Source organism: Bos mutus, chromosome 5 (assembly GCF_027580195.1).
Source record: "Bos mutus isolate GX-2022 chromosome 5, NWIPB_WYAK_1.1, whole genome shotgun sequence".
Lineage (NCBI taxonomy): Eukaryota > Metazoa > Chordata > Mammalia > Artiodactyla > Bovidae > Bos > Bos mutus.
In genome coordinates this window covers 47,527,164-47,548,547 of record NC_091621.1, presented here as the reverse complement: position 1 = coordinate 47,548,547, position 21,384 = coordinate 47,527,164, and the positions used below count along the sequence as shown (strand labels likewise).

General features: G+C 35.3%; 1 protein-coding gene across 4 annotated transcripts in view; it reads left to right on the top strand.

The window, feature by feature from the left end:
- VEZT (vezatin, adherens junctions transmembrane protein) overlaps positions 1–21,384 on the top strand; it is a 79,735-nt gene that overhangs the window by 25,293 nt on the left and 33,058 nt on the right. For 2 of the 4 annotated variants that reach the window (XM_070370896.1, XM_070370900.1), the window contains exons 2-7: positions 2,058–2,192; positions 6,107–6,193; positions 11,363–11,538; positions 13,501–13,776; positions 16,445–16,594; positions 20,385–20,532. In XM_070370896.1, coding sequence (XP_070226997.1) covers positions 2,058–2,192; positions 6,107–6,193; positions 11,363–11,538; positions 13,501–13,776; positions 16,445–16,594; positions 20,385–20,532 — 972 coding nt within the window. The remainder of the gene's footprint in view (positions 1–2,057; positions 2,193–6,106; positions 6,194–11,362; positions 11,539–13,500; positions 13,777–16,444; positions 16,595–20,384; positions 20,533–21,384) is intronic. The other 2 variants (XM_070370899.1, XM_070370897.1) reach the window with 2 other exon arrangements.

The window sequence follows — 21,384 nt, the reverse complement described above, 5'->3', positions numbered from 1 at the left end:
TGTCTTAAAAACAAGTTTGGGTTTTGTTTTGTTTTTAAATATGTAAACTTTTCTAAAGGTCAGCCCACAAGAACTAGTATTCTTATTCTTTTGCCATTCTAGGGGCAGAGCAAGGTGGGATTCACAGTTCAGTTTGAAAATATAGGTTGAGTAACTCAAGGCAATATTTGAAAAAACATTATGGGTAATAGAAAGATTAACCATTTCTGCCACTAGAGATTTTAAGTCTGATTTAGGGATGAGACTGTAAGTTCTTTCTCCTTATTTTTAAATGCTTTGCCTATTTTTCTCAAAGGAGAGATTAAACATAGCTTTAAAGGAAGGCATTCATCTTCTTATTCTCTCAAATTAATAGCCAGTGAATTGCTACCAGTCCAGCAAATTCCCACTCTTCCTCATGTTTCCAAATTCAAAGATATATTCCCTTAAAGTATTGGTCTCATTCAGATGCCTCTCCTCTGTTTCCATATCAACCAGTACATTCTTGTAATTATTCATTTACTTCATGTCTCTGTACTAAACTGTACGTAAGCTTCTTTGGTGTCTTCTTTTCTAAACACAGGAGGCTGTTTGTAACTTTAGGTAATATAGCACAATATTTCAGAGCATTAGCTTTGGAGTGAGACCTATCCTGCTTCCTCTAGGTGAGTGAGTCTTTCCTCATCTATGAAACGGGAATAACAGTAGTAATGATGATGGTAAAGCATTTATCTAGAATTGTCCCATGGATTTTCATTCGATAGTGATGAGGATGTTTCTGTTTGTTCTATTCTATAACCTGCATTTGGCACATAGCTTATATAAAGTTGAGGTGTAGATTGAACAATTACTGTGTGCTAGGGACTACTCTGGAGAAGGCAATGGCACCCCACTCCAGTACTCTTGCCTGGAAAATCCCATGGACAGAGGAGCCTGGTGGGCTGCAGTCCATGGGGTCGCGAAGAGTCGAACACAATTGAGCGATTTCACTTTCACTTTTCACTTTCATTCACTGGAGAAGGAAATGGCAACCCACTCCAGTGTTCTTGCCTGGAGAATCCCAGGGACTGGGGAGCCTGGTGGTCTGCCGTCCATGGGATCGCACAGAGTCGGACACGACTGAAGAGACTTAGCAGCAGCAGCAGCAGGGACTACTCCAAATGCTATATATTTATTTAGTCCTAGAACCCCATGGTTTAGGTATTAATTATTATATCTGTTTTTAGATTAGACAGCCCAAGCATAGAAAGATTATAAATCGCCTTGGGTTACCAAGCTGGTAGGAGGCAATGTTGGGATCTAAATCCAAATAGTCTGGCTCCACAGTTTTTGTTCTTAACCTGCACTGTCTCTTATTTGCCATATGCTTGTATGTAAGCTTATTTTGGTAACTTTCTTGGTTTTTTAAGTTTGTTTTCAGTGCTGACAAATGATACGTAATACTCATCTGTGCCTGATTGACTTAATCAGTATGATTGTATGATAAATTTATAATTGATACAGTTATAATCATTGCTCCTTGGCTTCAAGTAATAACTATTTTTCACTGTGAGCCCTTTTTGGAGCTATATTTAGCCAGGATTAGCTATTTTGAAGCGATTTATTCTAATACTACAAAAATTTGGACAAAAATTGCTTAAATCTATTTATACTCCTAAATTCATTTTTTCTTGCTGGCACTCAAAGAATGTCTATTTTATTTAGTTTTTCCTTTGAGTTTTAACCCTGCTGAATTGTTTGTTGATTTTTTTTTTCTTTTGATGTTAAGTGGCGTTGTGTAAATAATTCAGTTTGGGCATACTTGTCATAATGTTGAATTTGGTCTCTAAAACTTTTGAAATAGTTGACCTTTGAAATATAGGGGGGTTGAGGCACCACCCTCGTATAACCACACAGGCAGCCCTCCCTACGCTCAGTTCCTCTCCCTGGGCTTCAGCCACCCCTCCATATGCAGTGCTAGTGCTGTAGTGTGTACTTATTTTTGAAAATCATCAAAGTGGAGCCCTGTCGTTCAAACCCACGTTGTTAAAAGGTCAACTGTAGTAATTATCTTGAAATTTATTTTATATCTCTTTCAGAATTCTCCACTTTACCAGTACTTACAGGATCTGGGACACACAGACTTTGAAGTATGTTCTTCTCTGTCACCAAAAGCAGAAAAAAGCGCAGTGACAGAGGGACAGCAAAAGCCTCCTGCGAGAGCCCTGCCAAAAGTAAGAAGGTGTCTTCATTCTCTGTGACTCAGTCTTTTGTCTTTTACTGATTATTTAAATTGCCTTTAGCCTTATCCTTACCAAAAAATACCTTATTGGCACCTCCATGTTCTTCCCCTGCACTGGTTAAGACTTTAATTTTTATTTCATCAGTGGTATATATCTGTTCAGATAAACATGAATCCTTGGTATTTTGGACTATCTCATAGGTAATTTGTATAATGAATTGAAATTAATATGATTGAGGATCAAAATATATTGCTTATTTAAATATTGAAGTTACTTAGAGTGAACCAGGAAAAAAAAACGAAAAGATAAAAATTAATACCTAATGGGAGCCCAACTATAGGATCCTACAATAACTAGAATTTTTTTCTTTAGATTTTTTTAAGAGAAAGCAAATTTATATTTAATAAATTATTTCAAAGATATTAATGGAGTAAGTATATTTACCTCAATTTCTGCTGCCCTTTATATCTGCAGTATCATATATTTTTATATAGTAAGTATTTCGTAGTTGATATACAGCATTGGGAGGCTGAGGTACTAGAAGAAGCCACCAATAATTAGGTTCACTAAATTGATTTGTGCTCTATTATTGTATTTACTAAAATAAAATATTCCAGTACATTTCAGTTTTAACAAAAAGAATTCTAACAGAAAAAAATATAACTAGATTACCTTATTTCTTGAGCATTCTAGTTTAATCAGTGTTTTAATATAGGAGTCAGTTACTTTTGGGAGGAAGATTTTAAAGTTTTCAGTTAATCATTTACTCTGTAAGATAGAAAGGGAAGGATCTTTCCTTTTGTTCTTCTTAGGAAAAAACTCTAAAATGTGAAGTAACCAAGCTGGACCCAAAGGCAACAGCAGAGTAAACACCAGGGAAGCGGTGTTTTTTTAGCTAACTCTCACGAGGAAGGAGTTAAGGGAGTGAGAGCACACAGGCCAGAACCAGTGCTGAGAGTCCTCCCTACCTAAGTCCTTTCTTCTCCTTGTTCCTTTCAAATACAAGCACCTCTGGGGAAAGTTTTAAAAGCAAAACCTAAAGATATATCTAAAAGATTATTCATAGATTAAAATTTGAATTTGAGATTACTTGGCAACAAAAGACAAAGGATGGGTCAAGGGATAGTGTTGGGGCTGGAGATGGACATTGACCTCGTGTGTGTGTGTGTGTGTGTGTGTGTGTGTGTGTGTGTGTGTGTAAACTTGGGTTTTATAAGTGTTTAATTCTTTTCACTTATGACAGTATTTTTACATTTAGAAATATTGTTATTAGTTTATAAATAAATAAGAGTTTAAAGTTCATCCTCTCAGAAATTGAGGAGCAGTTAAAAGCATAGCCAGAAAGTGTTTTTCAAAATTACCACATATCCAGAAAGTTCGTTTAATCTTCATGTTATACATTTCAACTGCGTAAGGTACATCTCTCTAAAATGAATTTTTTCTATATAAATCTGGGGCAGCTATATTTTAAAAAGATTTCTTGTTCCTTTTTAGGGGATATATTTTTAGAATTGCCCCCCAGATTCTGTTCAAGTGATGAAGTTTCAGTTATTTCCTTTGGAAAGCAAAGCAAATTTTCTGTATGAGTTCATGATGAAACAGTCACCATTTTTAGACTTTTTTTTAGAAAATGTGATTGTTAGATACTTACTGAGTATTCTGTATTGGTATTCTCATCATGAATATTCATTCTCTGTATATTTTTCTGGTTTCTTTTCCTGGGATTATTCTTAAACATTCCTTCCGTAAAGTTTTAGCATCAGTCCTCTGCTTGGTCTCTTTTTTTCTGAGCTATCTCATCTACTTTCTTGCCCTCACTGGCGTTTTTTGTCTATTCTCCATTTTCACTGAGTTCCAGATACTTGTTAGACATTTCCATCTGCCTGTGCTCCAGGAAACTCATATTCAACATCCCTAGAGCAGAGCTTTTTTTCTCAGCACCCCTGAAACAAAATATTTTTCTGTATTCCCAAATTACTACCCTCTCAATTTATCTTACAGTTTCCCACACTCTAACATTGATTTGGTCAGTAAATCAACTTCTTTCTAAAGAAGTTGAAGTTGAAGTTACAGTAAAGTAAAGTAACTTTTTACAGTAAAGTAAAGTAAAGTGAAGTTACAGTAAAGTAACTTCAACTTCTTTCTAAAATCTAATCCTTAGTTATTGCTGTTTTTACTACCCTAGTGCAAGCTTTTATCATTATTTAGCCGGACTATTATGTACCCTCCTAATCATGCTTCTTGGCTACACTCATTCCTTGCTAGTACAGCCACTGCTCTGTTTGCCAGTTATTTTTCTAACATGCAGATTTTTATTGTTTCACTTCCCTGTATTAACCTTCCATGACTCCTCATAGTCTATAGGATAAATTCAAAATTATTAAGACCACAGTCTTTTAAAATCTATCTCAGTGTACTTTTTAAACTTCATTGCTCTTCTGTTCTTCCCTTGGCTCTTTGCCAGCCCAAACTCTTAGCTGCCACTGTCTGCAGGACAAATGCTTCCATGGCTCCCTCCTGTACTCATCCTTGTCCCTTGCCTGGGCTTAGCTCCAGTGTTAGTTCCTCTTGACTTCCTTCCTCCTACACTTCTCCAGATTTTACATTGTGAAAGAAAGTGTGCAGGTCGCTCAGTCGTGGCTGACTCTTTGTGACCCCTGAACTATACAGTCCATGGAATTTTCTAGGCCAGAATACTGGAGTGGGTAGCCTTTCCCTTGCTACAGGGGATCTTCCCAACCCAGGGATTGAACCCAGGTCTCCTGCATTACAGAATCTTGTACTGCAGATTCTTTACCAGCTGAGCCACAAGGGAAGCCCAAGAACACTGGAGCAGGTAGCCTATCCCTTCTCCAGCAGATCTTCCCGACCCAGGAACTGAACTAGGATCTCCTGCATTGCAGATGGATTCTTTACCAACTGAGCTATCAGGGAAGCCCAGATTTTACATTAATTTGTAACTATTTGTACTGTCTCTTCTAAGTTCTTGAAAACAGCAGTTATGTATATTCATCTTTGTTCCCGTAACCCTTTTTCAGTACCTGGAATATTATAGTCACTCAGTGAATGTAAACTCCATTTACTGGCCTGCTCAGGAAATGAGCTAATAAGGTAAACTGAATTTTTGATTGATTCAATAATATAACACATTTCAATATGAGACAGTTATTCTAAAATTGTTAAAATAAATTTCTGCTTTAATATTGTAGAATGAAATGTTCTTAATATTTGAGAACTTGGAGCACTTGGTTTTCGTTTTAAAATACCCATATCATCATCATGTTGACACAGGTAGTATTAATACATAGTGTACCCAAGATAAGGTTTCCAGGTCTCATTCCAGACTCACTGAATCTGAATTTAGTTGGGGAGCCTGGGAGTATGTTCCTAGCTAAAATCTCCAGGTGATTCTGATATACGATTAAATTCGGGATCAAGAAGGAGACTGAGACATACTAGCAAAGCATATTATACAGCATATAATACAACCTGCTGCTGCTGCTTCTGCTGTCACTTCAGTCGTGTCCGACTCTGTGCGACCCCAGAGACGGAAGCCCACCAGGCTCCCCCATCCTTGGGATTCTCCAGGCAAGAACACTGGAGTGGGTTGTCATTTCCTTCTCCAGTGAATGAAAGTGAAAAGTGAAAGTGAAGTCGCTCAGTCGTGTCTGACTCTTAGCGACCCCATTGACTGTAGCCTACCAGGCTCCTCCATCCATGGGATTTTCCAGGCAAGAGTACTGGAGTGGGGTGCCATTGCCTTCTCCAATAATTACAACCTAGATGATTTTAACTTTCTTTTTCTGATTAAAAAAATGTGATTAATTAGAAGTAGGTTATTTGAAGTTTTTCTGATGTTTAGGTGTGGTTTAATAATCTTGCACAATGTCATTCATCTCCTTCAGCAAGGCATCCTGTTAAAAGTGGCTGAAACCATCAAGAGTTGGATTTTGGCTCAGTCCAATAAGAATGATGACTTACTTCACAAGTTGGTAAGTGTTCACTTTACTTTTTGGTCACTTTTCAGGACTCCAGTTTCTTTTCCAATGAGAAAAATCAATGAATCCAAATTTGTTTTGCCATTGATTTGGGCAGTGACTAATTTTAATTAGAAATTCTGGGCTGTTCTCTAAAAGGAGAGTATCCACTTCGTGAAGTGTTAAAAAAGTTTGTATCACCTAAGGAAAAAGAAAAAGGAGATTCTTCAGTAACTGGGTATCTTTGCATATGGACTCAGTAGTATTTCATAGATCTTCTAAGAGGTTGTTAGCTACTGAGAATAGGATATTCTGATGGTTATTGAAGACCTATTTGTTAGATTACTCATGTCCTGCTGCCATCTTCCTCCAATGACAGGTATTCCTCTCAGTGAGTTAGAAAATAGATCCGTTAGTGGGATCTTCCCTCTTTTCATTAGGAACTTGATTATCTCTATTCCACAGCCTTTGATTACAAAGTTTGGGCAAAATCAAGAGTGTGGTTCCTCCCTAATTTATTTATCATTCATTTACCATTCTCTGTGCTGTGTGCTTAGTCACTCAGTTGCGTCTGACTCTTTGCTACCCCATGGACAGAGGAGCCTGGCGGGCTACAGTCCATGGGGATTCTCCAGGCAAGAATACTGGAGTGGGTTGCCATGCCCTCCTCCAGGGGATCTTCCAAACCCAGGAATCAAACTCAGGTCTCCTGCATTGCAGGCAGACTCTTTACCGTCTAAGCCACCAGGAAAGCGCACCATTCTCTGACAACTTCTTATATAAAATATAGTCTTCTGGGATTGATAAATCAGAGAATTTCCCAAAGACTTGCTTAATCTCTGAGCCCCAAGGAGTGCCTCAACGTTTTTACATCCTAATATTAATAATAGGTAGTATAGTTTAAAAAAATAAAATTCTCTCACAAGTAAGCACATTTCAGAATCTTCTGCTGGCCTATGACCTTAAGATGATAATTTAATTATTATTCTTGTAAATTATCATTTGATAAGGGATGTTTACAAAGTGCTTTCTCATTTTGATTTGGTGATCTAAACACCATATAAGGTTCAGTGTGGTTTACCATTTGGAAAGCCTGAGGTTCAGATATTTCAGTTTGGTTAAGAATACTCATGAAGAGAGTTGTTCAAAAATGTTCAGCTAGAAAGTGAGTCAGAATTTGAACCCAAGTCTCCTGGTTTCAAAGCCCAGGCTCTTTCCGTTATAGTGTACCACCTCTCTAGTTTGTGTGTTGTTTTTACTGACTAAAATTACCTTTTTAGCAATCCATTTGGGCAGGTTCTCTGTTTAGGGTTCATCTCCATAGGTGTTTTGAGAATGTCAATGAAGTATCTTTTCATCTACGTAGAATATCGTCTCTATACAGGTGGAGCCATCTTCATTCTTCAGTGATATTAGAACTGTGGTAAGGTACGTGCTTGGTCTCTTCAGTCTTGTCTGAATCTCTGCGACCTCCTGGACTGTAGCCCACCAGGCTCCTCTGTCCATGGGGTTCTCCCGGTAAGAATTCTGGAGTGGGTTGCTATGGCCTCCTCCAGGGGATCTTCCCTACCCCTGGATCGAACCCGCGTCTCCTGCACTGCAGGCAGATTCTTTACATGGCTCATTCTTTGCTGAGCCATGAGGGAAGCCCCATGGTAAGGTATATGGGTGCATATACATTTTTCTTGGTTTAATCATAGTGTGCATAGTCCTGATCTTTTCATTCTTGGATCTTTGTCACTGACCACATGCTTCACGTCATGTTTCACTTTAAAGTGCCAGCTTTTGTATGCATCTCTTTTGTGCCTAGATTATGGAGAATTTTAGGAAGTACATACAATAGAATAAAGAATTGCCCAGTTGGCATGTGGCATGAAGTTGCTTGACTTTTTTCTCTTGATTATAAAATATTTAAAATTTTGTTAGCTATACAGATATTGAATGAGTCCCTCTTTCCTTTTATAAAGATACTGGCAATTGCTCCATGATATCTGGACATTTTATTATTGTTCATTTTCATTAAGGTAGTACTTTTCTTCTTAAAGATTTAAAAAAAAATTTATAGCAACTATGATACTAGTGGTATTGGCACTCTCTTAGCACTTTTTAGCCTATAAAGTGCTTGCCCAGAAGTTATCTCACCTGATCCTCATCAGCTTAATTAAATAGCACTATATATTTAAAAGTGTGTAAGATCATTGAAGTATATTGACACATGAATATGTTTTCTTCATCCCTAGGGGCCACAATAGAAATCTCTTTATTCTTTAGCAGTGCTTCTCATACTCTTCATTCCATCCAGGCAGTATTCTTCCTAAGTTACCTTCTCATGCTGTTTCCCTGTTTAATTTCTAAAAAGATACCTACTGCCTACCAAGTCAAGTCCAGTTCATCACTTTGACAGGCATGAAAGTGTTTGCATAATTTGGCCTTAATCTGCCTTTCCAGTTTTATGCACCAGTATTTCATCAGCCCAGTATAGTCTTCCTTTTTGTTTATTCCTTGCCTAGTCTCTCTATATGTACTATTTTATATGTATTTATATATATATATATATATGTATATACTGTGAATTGTGTTCCATTTTTCTATGATTGGAATCTTTTCAATAAGCAGTTCTAGCTCTTCCTCAGGACCTTTCTCAGAACCTACAGCCTGTTGGATCTCTTTTCTACAACAACCTTGTAATAATTATGTGTGCTATGTACTGTAAGTTTTTATATTATACATGGTTTTCTTTATTGTACTTTTAAGTATTTCATATGTACTAAAAACACTAGGAGCTAACACTTACATAGTACTTACTGGGCACTGGATACTCTTAGCAGTTTATAAATACTGACTTATTTAATCCTTACAGCAACCCTATGAAGTGGATACTATTATTGTCCTCTTTGCAGATGAGGAAACTGAACAGAAAAATTAACTTGCTTAAGTTGTGGGACCAGGCTGTAAACCCAGGCACTAAGTCTTGACACTAAGACTTGTTGAGGGTAAGCCAAAGTTCACATAGTCCACTTCCCCCCAGCACAGAGCACCAGTACTATCAGTATTACCTCGGATCACACTGGTTAGGGGGAAGCTTTATCCCCAAAGCAGATCTGGTGCCAAGGAGTGGTGTTGAAGAAAGTGAGTTCCTGATGAAGCAGCAGGTCCATAAGAGAGCCTGTGTAGAGGAATAGCTCCCACCTATGTTAATAGCTTCCCCCTCTCTGTCAGTGTTGGCCTTCATTTAATTAGGCTTCTTTTAAACTTACCCATATATAAGTACATAGAAGTCTCATAAAAGGCCTGCTTTCAAGTTTTTGTAGCAAAAGTTTTATTTTTAATATTTACATCTGAATATGATCCTGTCTGATGGGGTAATCAAAACCAAATTATAAGGCATACATGAAGATTTATTTCAAAGATTATTTGAAAAGCTACCCTGCCCCACCCACTGCCCTCCCTGCCTCCCATTGCCCACCTGCTGTTGATATTCTGCAGCCCCTGTCCCCCTTCCCACCCTCAACAGTAGTATAAAGTAAGTCGTGCTGTTCTCTGTTTATGAAAGTGGGATGGAATGTCAAAAAATTGAGTAGTTCCTAATGTTAGGATTGTAAATGAGAGGAAGCAGTAATTCAAACATGAGCCATAAAAGTGCTGCAGAGGTATGTCCAGGGTATATCAGTAGATGGTAAAATCCATATCGGGCTAAACAGAAGATCAGCATTCCACTGAGATTCTTTTTTATTATTGTTATTGATAAGAAATATATCCAAATAGGCTTCATATTAAAAACATTCTTCTCTAAAAGTGATGTGTACAACCCATGATCAAGAGGATATGTACTTGTAGTATGTGGATCACTGCCTTCTTGCTTAAGTCCTCATGATGAGCTCGGGCTACAGTCTGTGGTGTGGGAATGATTAACTAAGAAGAGGAAACCCTAGACCTAACTGATTTTACTTTGATTGCTACAGGTCTTGTCCATTGAAAGTTCTCTTTTATTTTTTATCATACAACAGGATCATTCTATTCTTTTTTTTTTTTTCATTCTATTCTTGAATCAGATGCAAAATAAAAATTTAAATTTTCTGATAGAGAAGACTATATTCAGGGAAGCAGAATCAACTAACTACCAAAGACATATGATTTAAAATCAGAATTCTGGAAAGTTACTTGGTTTCTTTGGGCTTCATTTTTTCCTCTATAGAATGGACAGAAAATGATAACGTACATGACAGGGTTACTGTGAGAACTGCTCTAACATTGCTGCTTCATCTCTCATCTCTCCACCAGGTATACTCTGCCCAAAACTAATATTGGTCACTTACAGGTCCCCAAACTAGAAGAGGCTTGCTTTCATTCTGTCTCATCCCACTCTTCCAACTCTTTCATCTGGTCAGTTCTTGTGTATTCTTTAAAACTAAGCTTAGGCTCTTTTACTTTCTCTTTGTTGCCGGTTTATTCCCTCAATGCCGTTTTCATAATAACTTAGTTATACCTCGTCACACTTGTCTGCACTTTATATTGTAACTGCTTACCTTTCAGCCCTCTCCTTTAAACTCTGAACTCTCTAAGAGTAAAGACTTGTATGTCTTGTGTATTTTTTTGTGTTTTTGGTGTCAAGCATGTTGCCTGGTATGTTAGGAGATATTCCTTGATAGATGGATAAAAGGGAAAGAGGGAGGAAAAAATGAGCTAGTATATGTGAAAGCATTTTGTAAGCTATAAAATGCTATGCACACATTAGGGCCATTTTGTATTATATTCCTTAATGATGTATTTTTTTAATATTCGAATATTTCATTTTTAGAAAGCCTTGATCCTGCTGATGTTATTCTTAGATGTTGGCTATATTGTTACAGTATCTAGGGACAGCATATCTATTAGAGGATTATATTTTCCATGTTGTTTTGCAGCCATTTAATTAATTAGGCTTAACAGGTTTATTAATCTGTAAAAAATACATATTTCACTCAATATGCAGCTCGATGATGTCTACCTCTGTTTTTTTGTTTGTTTCATATTTACTGTAAAAATATAACCCTGTACATCATACTGAAAATTGACTATTGTTTCTTCTTCTTGTAGTCTATACTGAAAATAAACACCTCTAGTTTTATTAACATGGTAGGAGCTTAATATTTAATACAAAATTATGTGTGTATTAATTCCTCTCTTTGGTCTTTCAATGGCAAGGATATTGGATTCCGACTTGATTCACTCCATACTATCCTGCAACAGGAAGTCCTGTTACAAGAGGATGTGGAGCTGATTGAGCTGCTTGATCCCAGTATCCTGTCTGCAGGGCAACCTCAACAACAGGAAAATGGACACCTTCCAACACTTTGCTCCCTGGCAACCCCTAATATTTGGTACTGTCTAGAAAACATCTATCCTTTGTTTACATTTAGAGTATTAGTAGAGGAAGTCTGTCATCATCCTCTCCATGATAAAGGCATTATAAACATTTTAGCATTGTAATTAATATAATGATATGCCAGAGGTTTTTTTTAAAAAAAAAGGATACCTTCTAACAAAATACTATTTAAAATGAAAGTGGGAAAAAACATCCAGTTTGACTATTATGTACTTGCAACTCAGTGTAATTAGTTCTGTGTATAACAGCCCAACAAGCAGGATTAACATACGCCAAAAAAGAATCTCTCTTATACACATGTGTGCATGAAGTCCTAGCCAGTTCTTCACGTTTCTTACCCTTAATAGATTATATAATAATTACATTGTAGAGACACCCAGGAGAGTATGAGACATGGAGATAAACAGTCAATTCCTACTTTGTTAGGTGAGATGAGATCATAGGGAACATAGACAATTCAAATTGTCTTAAAACTTGTCAACCACTTGAAGTATTTGTGTTTAATGCACAAGTCCTGGGCCATCATCTATTAAAAAAGAAATATATATATGTATAGTAATAAGGAATTATATCTTCAGAACTGTTAATATCCTCTTTCTATTAAAGTATGAGTTTATTAAATGAACTAAATTATTGCTCAAACTATTCAAGTTATATGGGCAGTTACATTCATTGGCCTCAGTGTTCTGAATTTATCTGTCTTTCCTGTCATGTGGACAAACGCTTCATTTTGTAACAAGGAGTCTATGGGCTCGCATAGAGTCGAACACGACTGAAGCAACTTAGCAGCAGCAGCAGCAGCAGCAGCCATATATAGTGTTTTCCAAATGTGTAGTTATTCAGATACTGTCATGATGAAGTGTACAGCACCTTACCATTTAAAAATTTAAGAACTTAAGGAGCTGCTAAGGAATCATAGGTTTCAGAATTTTACAACTTTGTAATCCTTTGACCACAAAGGTGATTAAGCAAGTCTGAGGCCTATAAATCCTTTATAGGTTTGCTATAAATATATAAAAGTATATGATCAGATTTTGCTATGATATTACCAATATTGCCTAACAGCAAAGAATTCCAAGGGAGATTTTGGCAGGCAAATATTTATTAAATATTCTTATGTGTTATTTTCTTTATAATTTGACTGTAACTATCTTCAAGTGTTAATGATGATGTTTCTTGGATATCCTTAGATATAACTCCCCTGTATTTGCCTTCTTATATTTAAACATTTTCATCAAAGCCTTCACTGCTTGAAAGAAATTTATAGGTTTGTAATTGGACTAAATTTAAAAATATCATACGTCTTTTGATTTCACTTAAAGCAGTATAAAAGTACAAAGCTTGTCCATATTATGGTCTGCGGTAAATATGTATATTCCAGAATTGTAATGATAACTTAAAATTAGATGACTTTATTCAAAGCAATTACTCAAAGTATATATTATTTCTAATTGGAAAAATGCTAATAGTTTTTTGAGATATTATATGTTTTCACACAAATAATTAGAGTCTGATTTTGGGAAAAAAGACCGCATAATATCTCCAAATATGAAACATTTTTAGTTATTTTTTTAACTTTTATTTTGTATTGGAATATAGCTGATAAGGTTTTTAGTATTAAAAACTAGTAAAAATTAAAGCTTTTTACTTTTATACTTTTAAAATCAGATTTTAAAATCTGTAATTGTTATTAGGTTAAAGAGTACATATCAGAAGACACCTATTTATATCTACCACCTAAACTTACTAGCTTTAGACAGTGGTATCTAGCAACTAGATAGTGGTACTAGATATTTTTTAACTGTTTCATGTTATTTTTTTAAATGTCATATTTTATAAAGCCATAGTTTATAGAGAAGCTAGCATTTTATCTGTTTTAGAAAACATAAATTCTAACTAGAGAAACTCATCTTTCTCTGGACTGATGGATATCATTTTCTTTGTTTCTCTGTTCCAGGGATGTCTCAGTGGTATTTGCCTTCATTAGTTTGCTTGTTATGCTTCCCACTTGGTGGATTTTATCTTCCTGGCTGGTATGGGGAGTGATTGTATTTGTTTATCTGATCATAAGAGCTTTGCGATTATGGAGGACAGCAAAACTACAAGTAACTTTAAAAAAATACAGTGTCTATTTGGAAGATATAGCAACAGATAGCCGAGGTTTTACTAACCTTGTGAGAAAAGCTTTACGTCTCATTCAAGAAACTGAAGTCATTTCCAGAGGATTTACACTGTGAGTTCATTTTTCATTTTATTTTTTAAATAACTATTTTCTACTACCTAGTTAAATTAGAATATTTATTACCTATTTTCATTTCTGTGTTGTATTTACAGAAAAAAATAGGTTTCTCTCTAGTATTTATTAAAGTCTGTTAACTACTAAGTGAAGAAATAAATACATTATATGCTAGATTTAATAAGTAGTGTGAGTCTGTTTATTTACTTTGAGAAACCAAAGTATTTTGAGAATCATGATTATTTCTCTGTGTTACCATGTGGTTATATGAGATAATATAGAGACCTTAATATTATATATATATATAAATATATATTTATTTATAGTTTTATATATATATATAACTATTGCATGCAATAGTTACCCAATAAATATTTGTTCCCTTTACTCACCCCCAGATGCTCTCTTTATTCAGCTTACATGATAGATGATTTCACATAAATTCATTCTGAAAAATCTTGGCATGTATTAATAGTATTCTGTAGGTTAATATTATGACACTGACACTCTCATATGTTCTCACTGATATTTAATACAGGAAATTAAATATTCACTAGTCTAGCTGTAAGTGTACTAAGGTACTGGATAGACAGCCTATTTATTGTGTTATTAAAGGAAAAGCACCAGTTATGTTCCATATACTGTGCTAGACAATTTTGCATACAACTAAAGGCATACAGTTATAAATGGTTGAGCAAATGTTCAAGTTCATTCCATCTGACTCTAAACTTTGGTTTCCTGTACACTGCCACCTAAATACTCATATATGACAGTTGTACTATAGTGTATTTAATAATTTATATAACCTTTGTAGCCTATAGGTGGGAGGAAGTAAGTATATGGTAAAGAAAAAATGTTGCTCTTAATTAGTTGTATCTGGAAAATCATGAAAAGAGGTAGGCAGAAGAACTTTGGGTGGTCATTACTGTCTTCACTCTGCTGTGCTCTGGAGAAGAACCTAAATAATCCTGAATAAAAGCTGTATTTGGAACATCAGGAAATAGGAAAGTAGAAGAGTCTTCAGTAGTCATCTCATTCTTCACTCTGCTGTGTTTTGGAATAGTGTTTAAAACTTCTGAGACATGAGAGAGGTTTTATAACTTCTCTTTCTGTTCAGTTCAAAATGTAAGAGCCCTCAGTGTTTGTTAATTTGGTCCTTCCATTGTAAAGTCCACTATTGATAGAGCGTAACAAATATTGAATGTCAAATTTTAAAAGTTAAAAAGTATGCTAAGTAAAAGTGATAGCTCCTTTTCATTCTTGACTTGTACAACATTTTATTAGGAGCACTGACTGGTTAAGCAGAGTGGCTGTGTGTCCAGTTAATGCTAGCCTTGTGTTGATGGTTCTGTGCCTTTGTCCTTGTTCCATTTTTACCCATATGTGTACAATTAGAATGAAGAGCTAAAATGGGCCAATTAGGCATGATTTTCCTCTGGATTATGACGTATATCTACTCAAATGCAGACAAAAAATTTTGGAAAAATTGTACTTGTGTCCATCTAAATGTAAATGGATTGGAAAAAATTATGAGGAATAATAAATTTTGAATCATAATTTTTTAGAAATATTTTTGTTTTTAAGACTGAGTAAAATGGAACACAAACAATAGTGTCCATATGTTGAAAATATTAGTGCTGTTTTATTCTGCCTCAATTTTTCCTCTCTAGCAAATAATTAAACCCTTCTTTGCCTCTATCAGTCATTGTCCTGTTTTTTATAGATTTTTAATGCCTGAATGTGTTTTAATTTGGTTTAACATTTTTTTTAAGTTTTGAGTTAGATGCCTTATTTTACAAATTTGTGGTTATGTTGTAATAAATTTATAAATTCCAATATTTTGTCTTACTATTAGGAGTGGTTACTAGTTAGGTGAAAGCCTATTGTCTGGAAAACTGTAATATGAAATCACAATTTCATTTATAAAAGCGTAATACATTATATGGCATTGTTACAAATAGGTAGTCCCCCATTTACCTTTGGAAAAGTGCTTATGAAATGTGCTTCCTCTTGAACAGTTTTGAGAGTAGCTATGCTCCTACCTAGTAACCCTTACTTTGCCTTTCTACTTGCATTCCCCTGTTGGCCACTGGTTCTCTTTCTGCGTCCCCTACTTCATTTTGGGTAGGTAAGTTCCAGTGGCTGCAGGTGGGTAAGTAATTTTACCCTACTTTTATGAATGTACAGAATGTATTTCTATACAGTATTTGAATGTTCTGTACAAATGACCAAAAATATGATTGATAAACATATATAAATGCATATTAAGAACATGAAAGTTTATAATTAAGGCTTTCCTACTTACTGTAGATACCAGGCTTTTGAAAACTAAATGTAAAGTAGTACCACTTTGGTATATTCTATCAGGTAGAGTATCTATATTAAAAAGTTAGTATCTTAAATAAATATCCCTACATTTCTACTATTATTTCAATTAAAATTAATTGTTCCCCCTGTATCAGAGGAAGTATTCTTTTTTCAATTGTCTTTTTTCTGGTGGCTATATATGTGTCAGGGAAATATCTGTTTATGAGACCTGAGTTGGAATATTTATAACCATTTTGTAATGAAAAAAGAATTTTTTCCTAAGTTTAATAAAATTGTGGATTTAGAAAACAAAAACTTTAGGACACCTGTACAGTTGTATCACATTTTACTTTTCAAGTTTGCTTGACAGGGTCAGTGCTGCTTGCCTATTTAATAAAGCTGGACAGCATCCCAGTCAGCATCTCATCGGTCTTCGGAAAGCTGTCTACAGAACTGTCAGAGCCAACTTTCAAGCAGCAAGGCTAGCTACCCTATATATGCTGAAAAAATATCCTTTTCTGTCTATATGTAAGAATAAGCAATGTTTCCAGAGTCCTGAATATAGATATTATAGCTGCATCCTGTAAAACTTCACTGTAAACTGAAATCGCCTATTTTGAAGCTGATTTCCATCATCACTTCTATTTTAAAACTGGAAATGCATTCCAGGGGGAATGACAATAATAGACAGGAAGAAAGTTCTTCTGCTTGCATGTGGCTCATTTTTAACAAGGAAAAAACTTGATGTCCTTTCCTTTACTGGTCCAAATAATAAAGTCAAACGAACCTGGCTTCTCCAGGTCACAGTTTTTCAAATTACTGAACATGGCAAATTTGCGTCATCATATGGAAATAAACTGGCAGCAGAAAATCCTTGCCCTTTCAAAAAAACAGGCTCTAGAGTCAGATTGACTTTCTGAATTTTGGCTGTATCAGTTACTGTGTCAGAGACCATAAGCAAGTTTCTTAACTCTCTGTACCTTGCTTTATTTGTAGAATGACAAAAATAACAATTCTCCTGTTTTTGTTAGATCAAATGAATTATTTTATATAAAGTGCTTAGGCAGTGTCTGATATATAATAAGCACTTAAAGACTGCGTGACAATAAGTCTGTCTCTTAAATTTACTGAAATAGGAAATTAGTTCTAGTAGTCAGAAAATAGAAGTGTATAAGATCTTTATTTTAGTTAAAATTCATAGATTAAATAATAAGTAAATGGGATGCAAAAACTTTGTACCTTCAGTATGTTGGATACTGTGACACTGATGAATATAATGCTTGAAAGTTTATCATTATATCCTTACACAAACCTTTCCAGCTAGATTTTCTTATCCCCACTTAATGAGAAAATGAAATAAAATCACTACTTTATATGAGATTTATCCAGTGTCACACAATTAATAAGAAATAAAATTGTGTCTTTATTGTAGGACTTAGGACTTTAAGCATTTTCTATATGTGTATAGATATACTATATCTAGATTTATACACACACATACTGTACTATGCTACCACTTTGGATATTGAGAGAAAGTACTTTGATTTTAGTCAGGAACTTGTGTATTCAGTTCCCTTACTGCCTAAATACTCGCCTGCATTGTGCTAGGAAGACAGAGCAAAAACCTGTACTGCCTACTTCTAAAAACTTCTGAGTGTAGTCAGTAGATACTCTTAGTACAGTAGAGTGCCTGGGGTGCCTTCCAGCATCTCAGGACAATGTACTTGGCCTGTGAAGCCACAGAATGCTTTCAGGGAAGCAACACCTGAGCTGACCCTCAAGGAACGAGCTGGAGTTGACCTTGGGAGAAAAAGTCTGCATTTCAAGCAGAAGGAAGCAAGATATAGAAGGAAATAGAGACATAACAGTGTGGCATGTTAACCGCCAGTAGTTATTCATTTAGTGACTATTATGCCAAGCAATATGCTAGTCACTAGGTATGCAGACGTGGTTCCTGCCTCAGGGAGCTTATAATTTCTTAGAAGTGGGGTGGAGGCAGGTGAGGGGGCCTAACGAAGACTGTAGATTGTATGAGTTCCCAGTGCCAGTCACTTTTCTAGGTATGAGGGACCTAGCAGTGAACAAGATAAACAAGATCCTCGTTTTTAGGGAGTTTGCGTTCTACTGAATGATGAATAAAAAGTGAACAGAAAGTTTTCAGATGTTTGCTATAAAGAAAAAAAAACCAACCAGGGGAATAGGATAGAAAGTGCTTGGTGTAGGTTGCTGTTTTTGATTGGATAATAAGGAAGGCCTTCAGTTTAAATGGAGACTTGAGATGGAGTTCCAGTCAGATGCACCAGCAAGTATAAAGAACTTGTGTCAAGAATGAATTTAGCATGATCAAAGTGTAGAAAAAGGATCACCATACTCCAAGACAGGAGCACAGCAAGTTGGCAGTTGGAGTATGAGATAAGATCCAGAATTAGGCAGGGGCCAGATCATATTCTTCACACGGGAAACCTTAAGAAATTAAATAGTATTATCTACCAAGTATTTCTTTGAAAAGACTTAATACATTATATGAACTCTAGCATCCCTGTTCAAAATAAAAAGAATAAAAATATACGATTAGTAATGAGAATAGAGCAAGAAGCTGAAATTATTATATAAGGGAATAGCGACTGAGCACACATGTAACTTTCTGGCCACAGCTTTGAAACCGTAGGGGAAATGGATCATTTCATATCAAAATACAAACTCAAAAACTGACCTAGGAAGAATTGAAAAACTGGAGATTAGACAATTCATAAAAAGAACTCCATTAAAAAAGAACACACTTGGTTATATATATAAACAGTGGGAAAATACACAGCTATAAAAAATAGTTCTTGGTATACTATTGTGGAATGTTGTTAAATAAACAAAGTGCACACAGTGGTGTTTATGCTACCCTTCCATTTGTGCATAGAAGGGAGTGTAATATGTGTGTATGAGGGGATAAAGAAGTGTGTGTATATATTCATATGTATACCCACATACATATTTATGTTTAGATTTCCTTATATGTATGTCCACAATAATAAAATATCTTAAAGTATACACAGATACTGGTAGCAGTGATTGCCTTTGCTTTTGGGTAGAGGAACTAGGTGGCTAAGAGATAAAGGTAGCAAGCAGTTTTTACACTACCTTGTAAAATGTTAATCCCATAAATACCTTACTTATTCAAAAACTAAGTGAATGAAAAAAATGTTTAAGTCCCTAGTCCAGATGGTTTTATAATTTAACAAAAACCTATTTTAGACCATAGAAAAGGTTAGATAGAAAGCTACTCTACATCATTTTATTTATGCAGATAGTATAATCTCACCTCTAAAACATGATGTAATACACAGAATAAAAACTACAGACCAGTCTTGCCAATGGAGATATAAAATATTTAAATAGAATATTTATAAATTTGGCTTAGTACTGTATCAAAAGATTATTATAATATGACCAAATAGGAATATGCTATAAATGCATGAATAGTTCAAATATTAATATAAAGAATTATATGGATATAATTCTTTACAAAAAACAATTGAAGAGGAGGAAATCACATAGTAAAGTTGGCAGCTGCCATGAGGAAGAGGGAGACAGAAGGAGCAGCAGCCTGTGTCAGACAACCTGGATGTAGCAGGCTTAGTGTTATATCAGTAGTTGAATGTTTTCAGGTCATCGTTGTCAGGTAATGATGTCCTGCAGTATGCAAACGGGGAGATAAAGAGAAGTATTTACTATAGAGTGGTAAGGGCCTGAGCCATGCAGTCAAGTACATGATACAGTTTCAAAAGGCACATATCAAAAATAACTAAATTAGTACTTTTGCACTTGTGAAGAGTTGAACTTTTAACTATCTAGTTATAAAGATATTTTATTCTCACATTTCCTATAAGATTTGAGGTATATTAATCTATTAGATTTTAAGATTAATTTCTTTTTAAACTGATGTAAATCTCCAAGGTCAGATACCTTTACTTATCTTTTTCCTGAACTTTGAGGAGAATTACATCACTTTTTAAAAAGAAACTAATCTTAAAATCTAATAGCCGACTAATTAGAAAAGACCCTGATGGTGGGAAAAATTGAGGGCAAGAGGAAGAGGGGGCGACAGAGGATGAGATGGTTGGATAGCATCACTGAATCAATGAACATGAGTTTGAGCTAACTCGGGGAGATAGTGAAGAACAGGGAAGCCTGGCATCCTGCAGTTCATGGGGTTGCAAAGAGTCGGACACGATTTAGCCACTGAAAAACTGTACCCTTTGTACTTTAATGAAAAGGCTTTGTTGATTGCCTTAACCTAATTTAACCTACCCCCTGAACTCCGAGAGTGACAATGTAACCAACTACATCTGTGTGGTGCCTTTTAAGGAGCTGGGCCTTGGACTTAGTGAAGAGCAGATTTCAGAAGAGGAAGCACATAACCTTACAGATGGCTTCAGCCTGCCTGCATTGAAGGTAATCCATTCATGGACGTGAAGGGCTAAAGAAAAGATAGATGCATTTGGGTTGTGTTCGTGCTTTCTGAATGTACGTGGTACACCTGTCCCCCGACTTCTGTTGTTTGCTGGATACCATTACCATAATAGCCTTACTGGTGTTTTTGAAGCTGCCTTTAAAAATGGAGAGTATCATAAAGATTGGATGAGGAAATCCTTATAGTCTGATGTTAAAATACTTAAAATTCTTAATATATGTATTTCTTGAATTAAATTAGAATTTGAAGATAAATGAGTTTAAAAGGAACCCAACGTGTGATTTTATTTACTAGCCATTTGTTTCAACAAACATGGGTAAAGAACTTACAAGATCTACCCCTTGGAAAATCTTCCAAATCCTTGTTTAGAACAAGAATTTTTTCATATGTTAAAAGTCTCTTAAAAGGATATATCTGACTACATAAACTTCTAAACTTTAAATGCTGTATCCTTTAAATGTGAATAAGCTCGGAGGGGGGAGGGGAAATGCAATGATTTATAAGCAATGGGCTTGAATTCTTTCTATATAAAGAAAAATAAGATATGTAAAATCTATTGAAGATAGATCAGGTGCATGAGTTGCCAGTTCATAAAAGAAGAAATAGAAATGGCCAATAAATATGATAAAAAATTTCAATCTTATTACTAATGAAAGTAACAAAGAAAAATAAGTAAATATTTTGCCAAGGATTCTGAAAGTTGATAATAGTCATCGTCAATGAAGACTTTGAGAGAACTCACACCAGTAGTAAAAATGTCAACTGCATCACTTTAGCAGTGAATACCAGTCTTTACAAATGTACCCTTTACTGCATCGACTTTAGCTTATAGA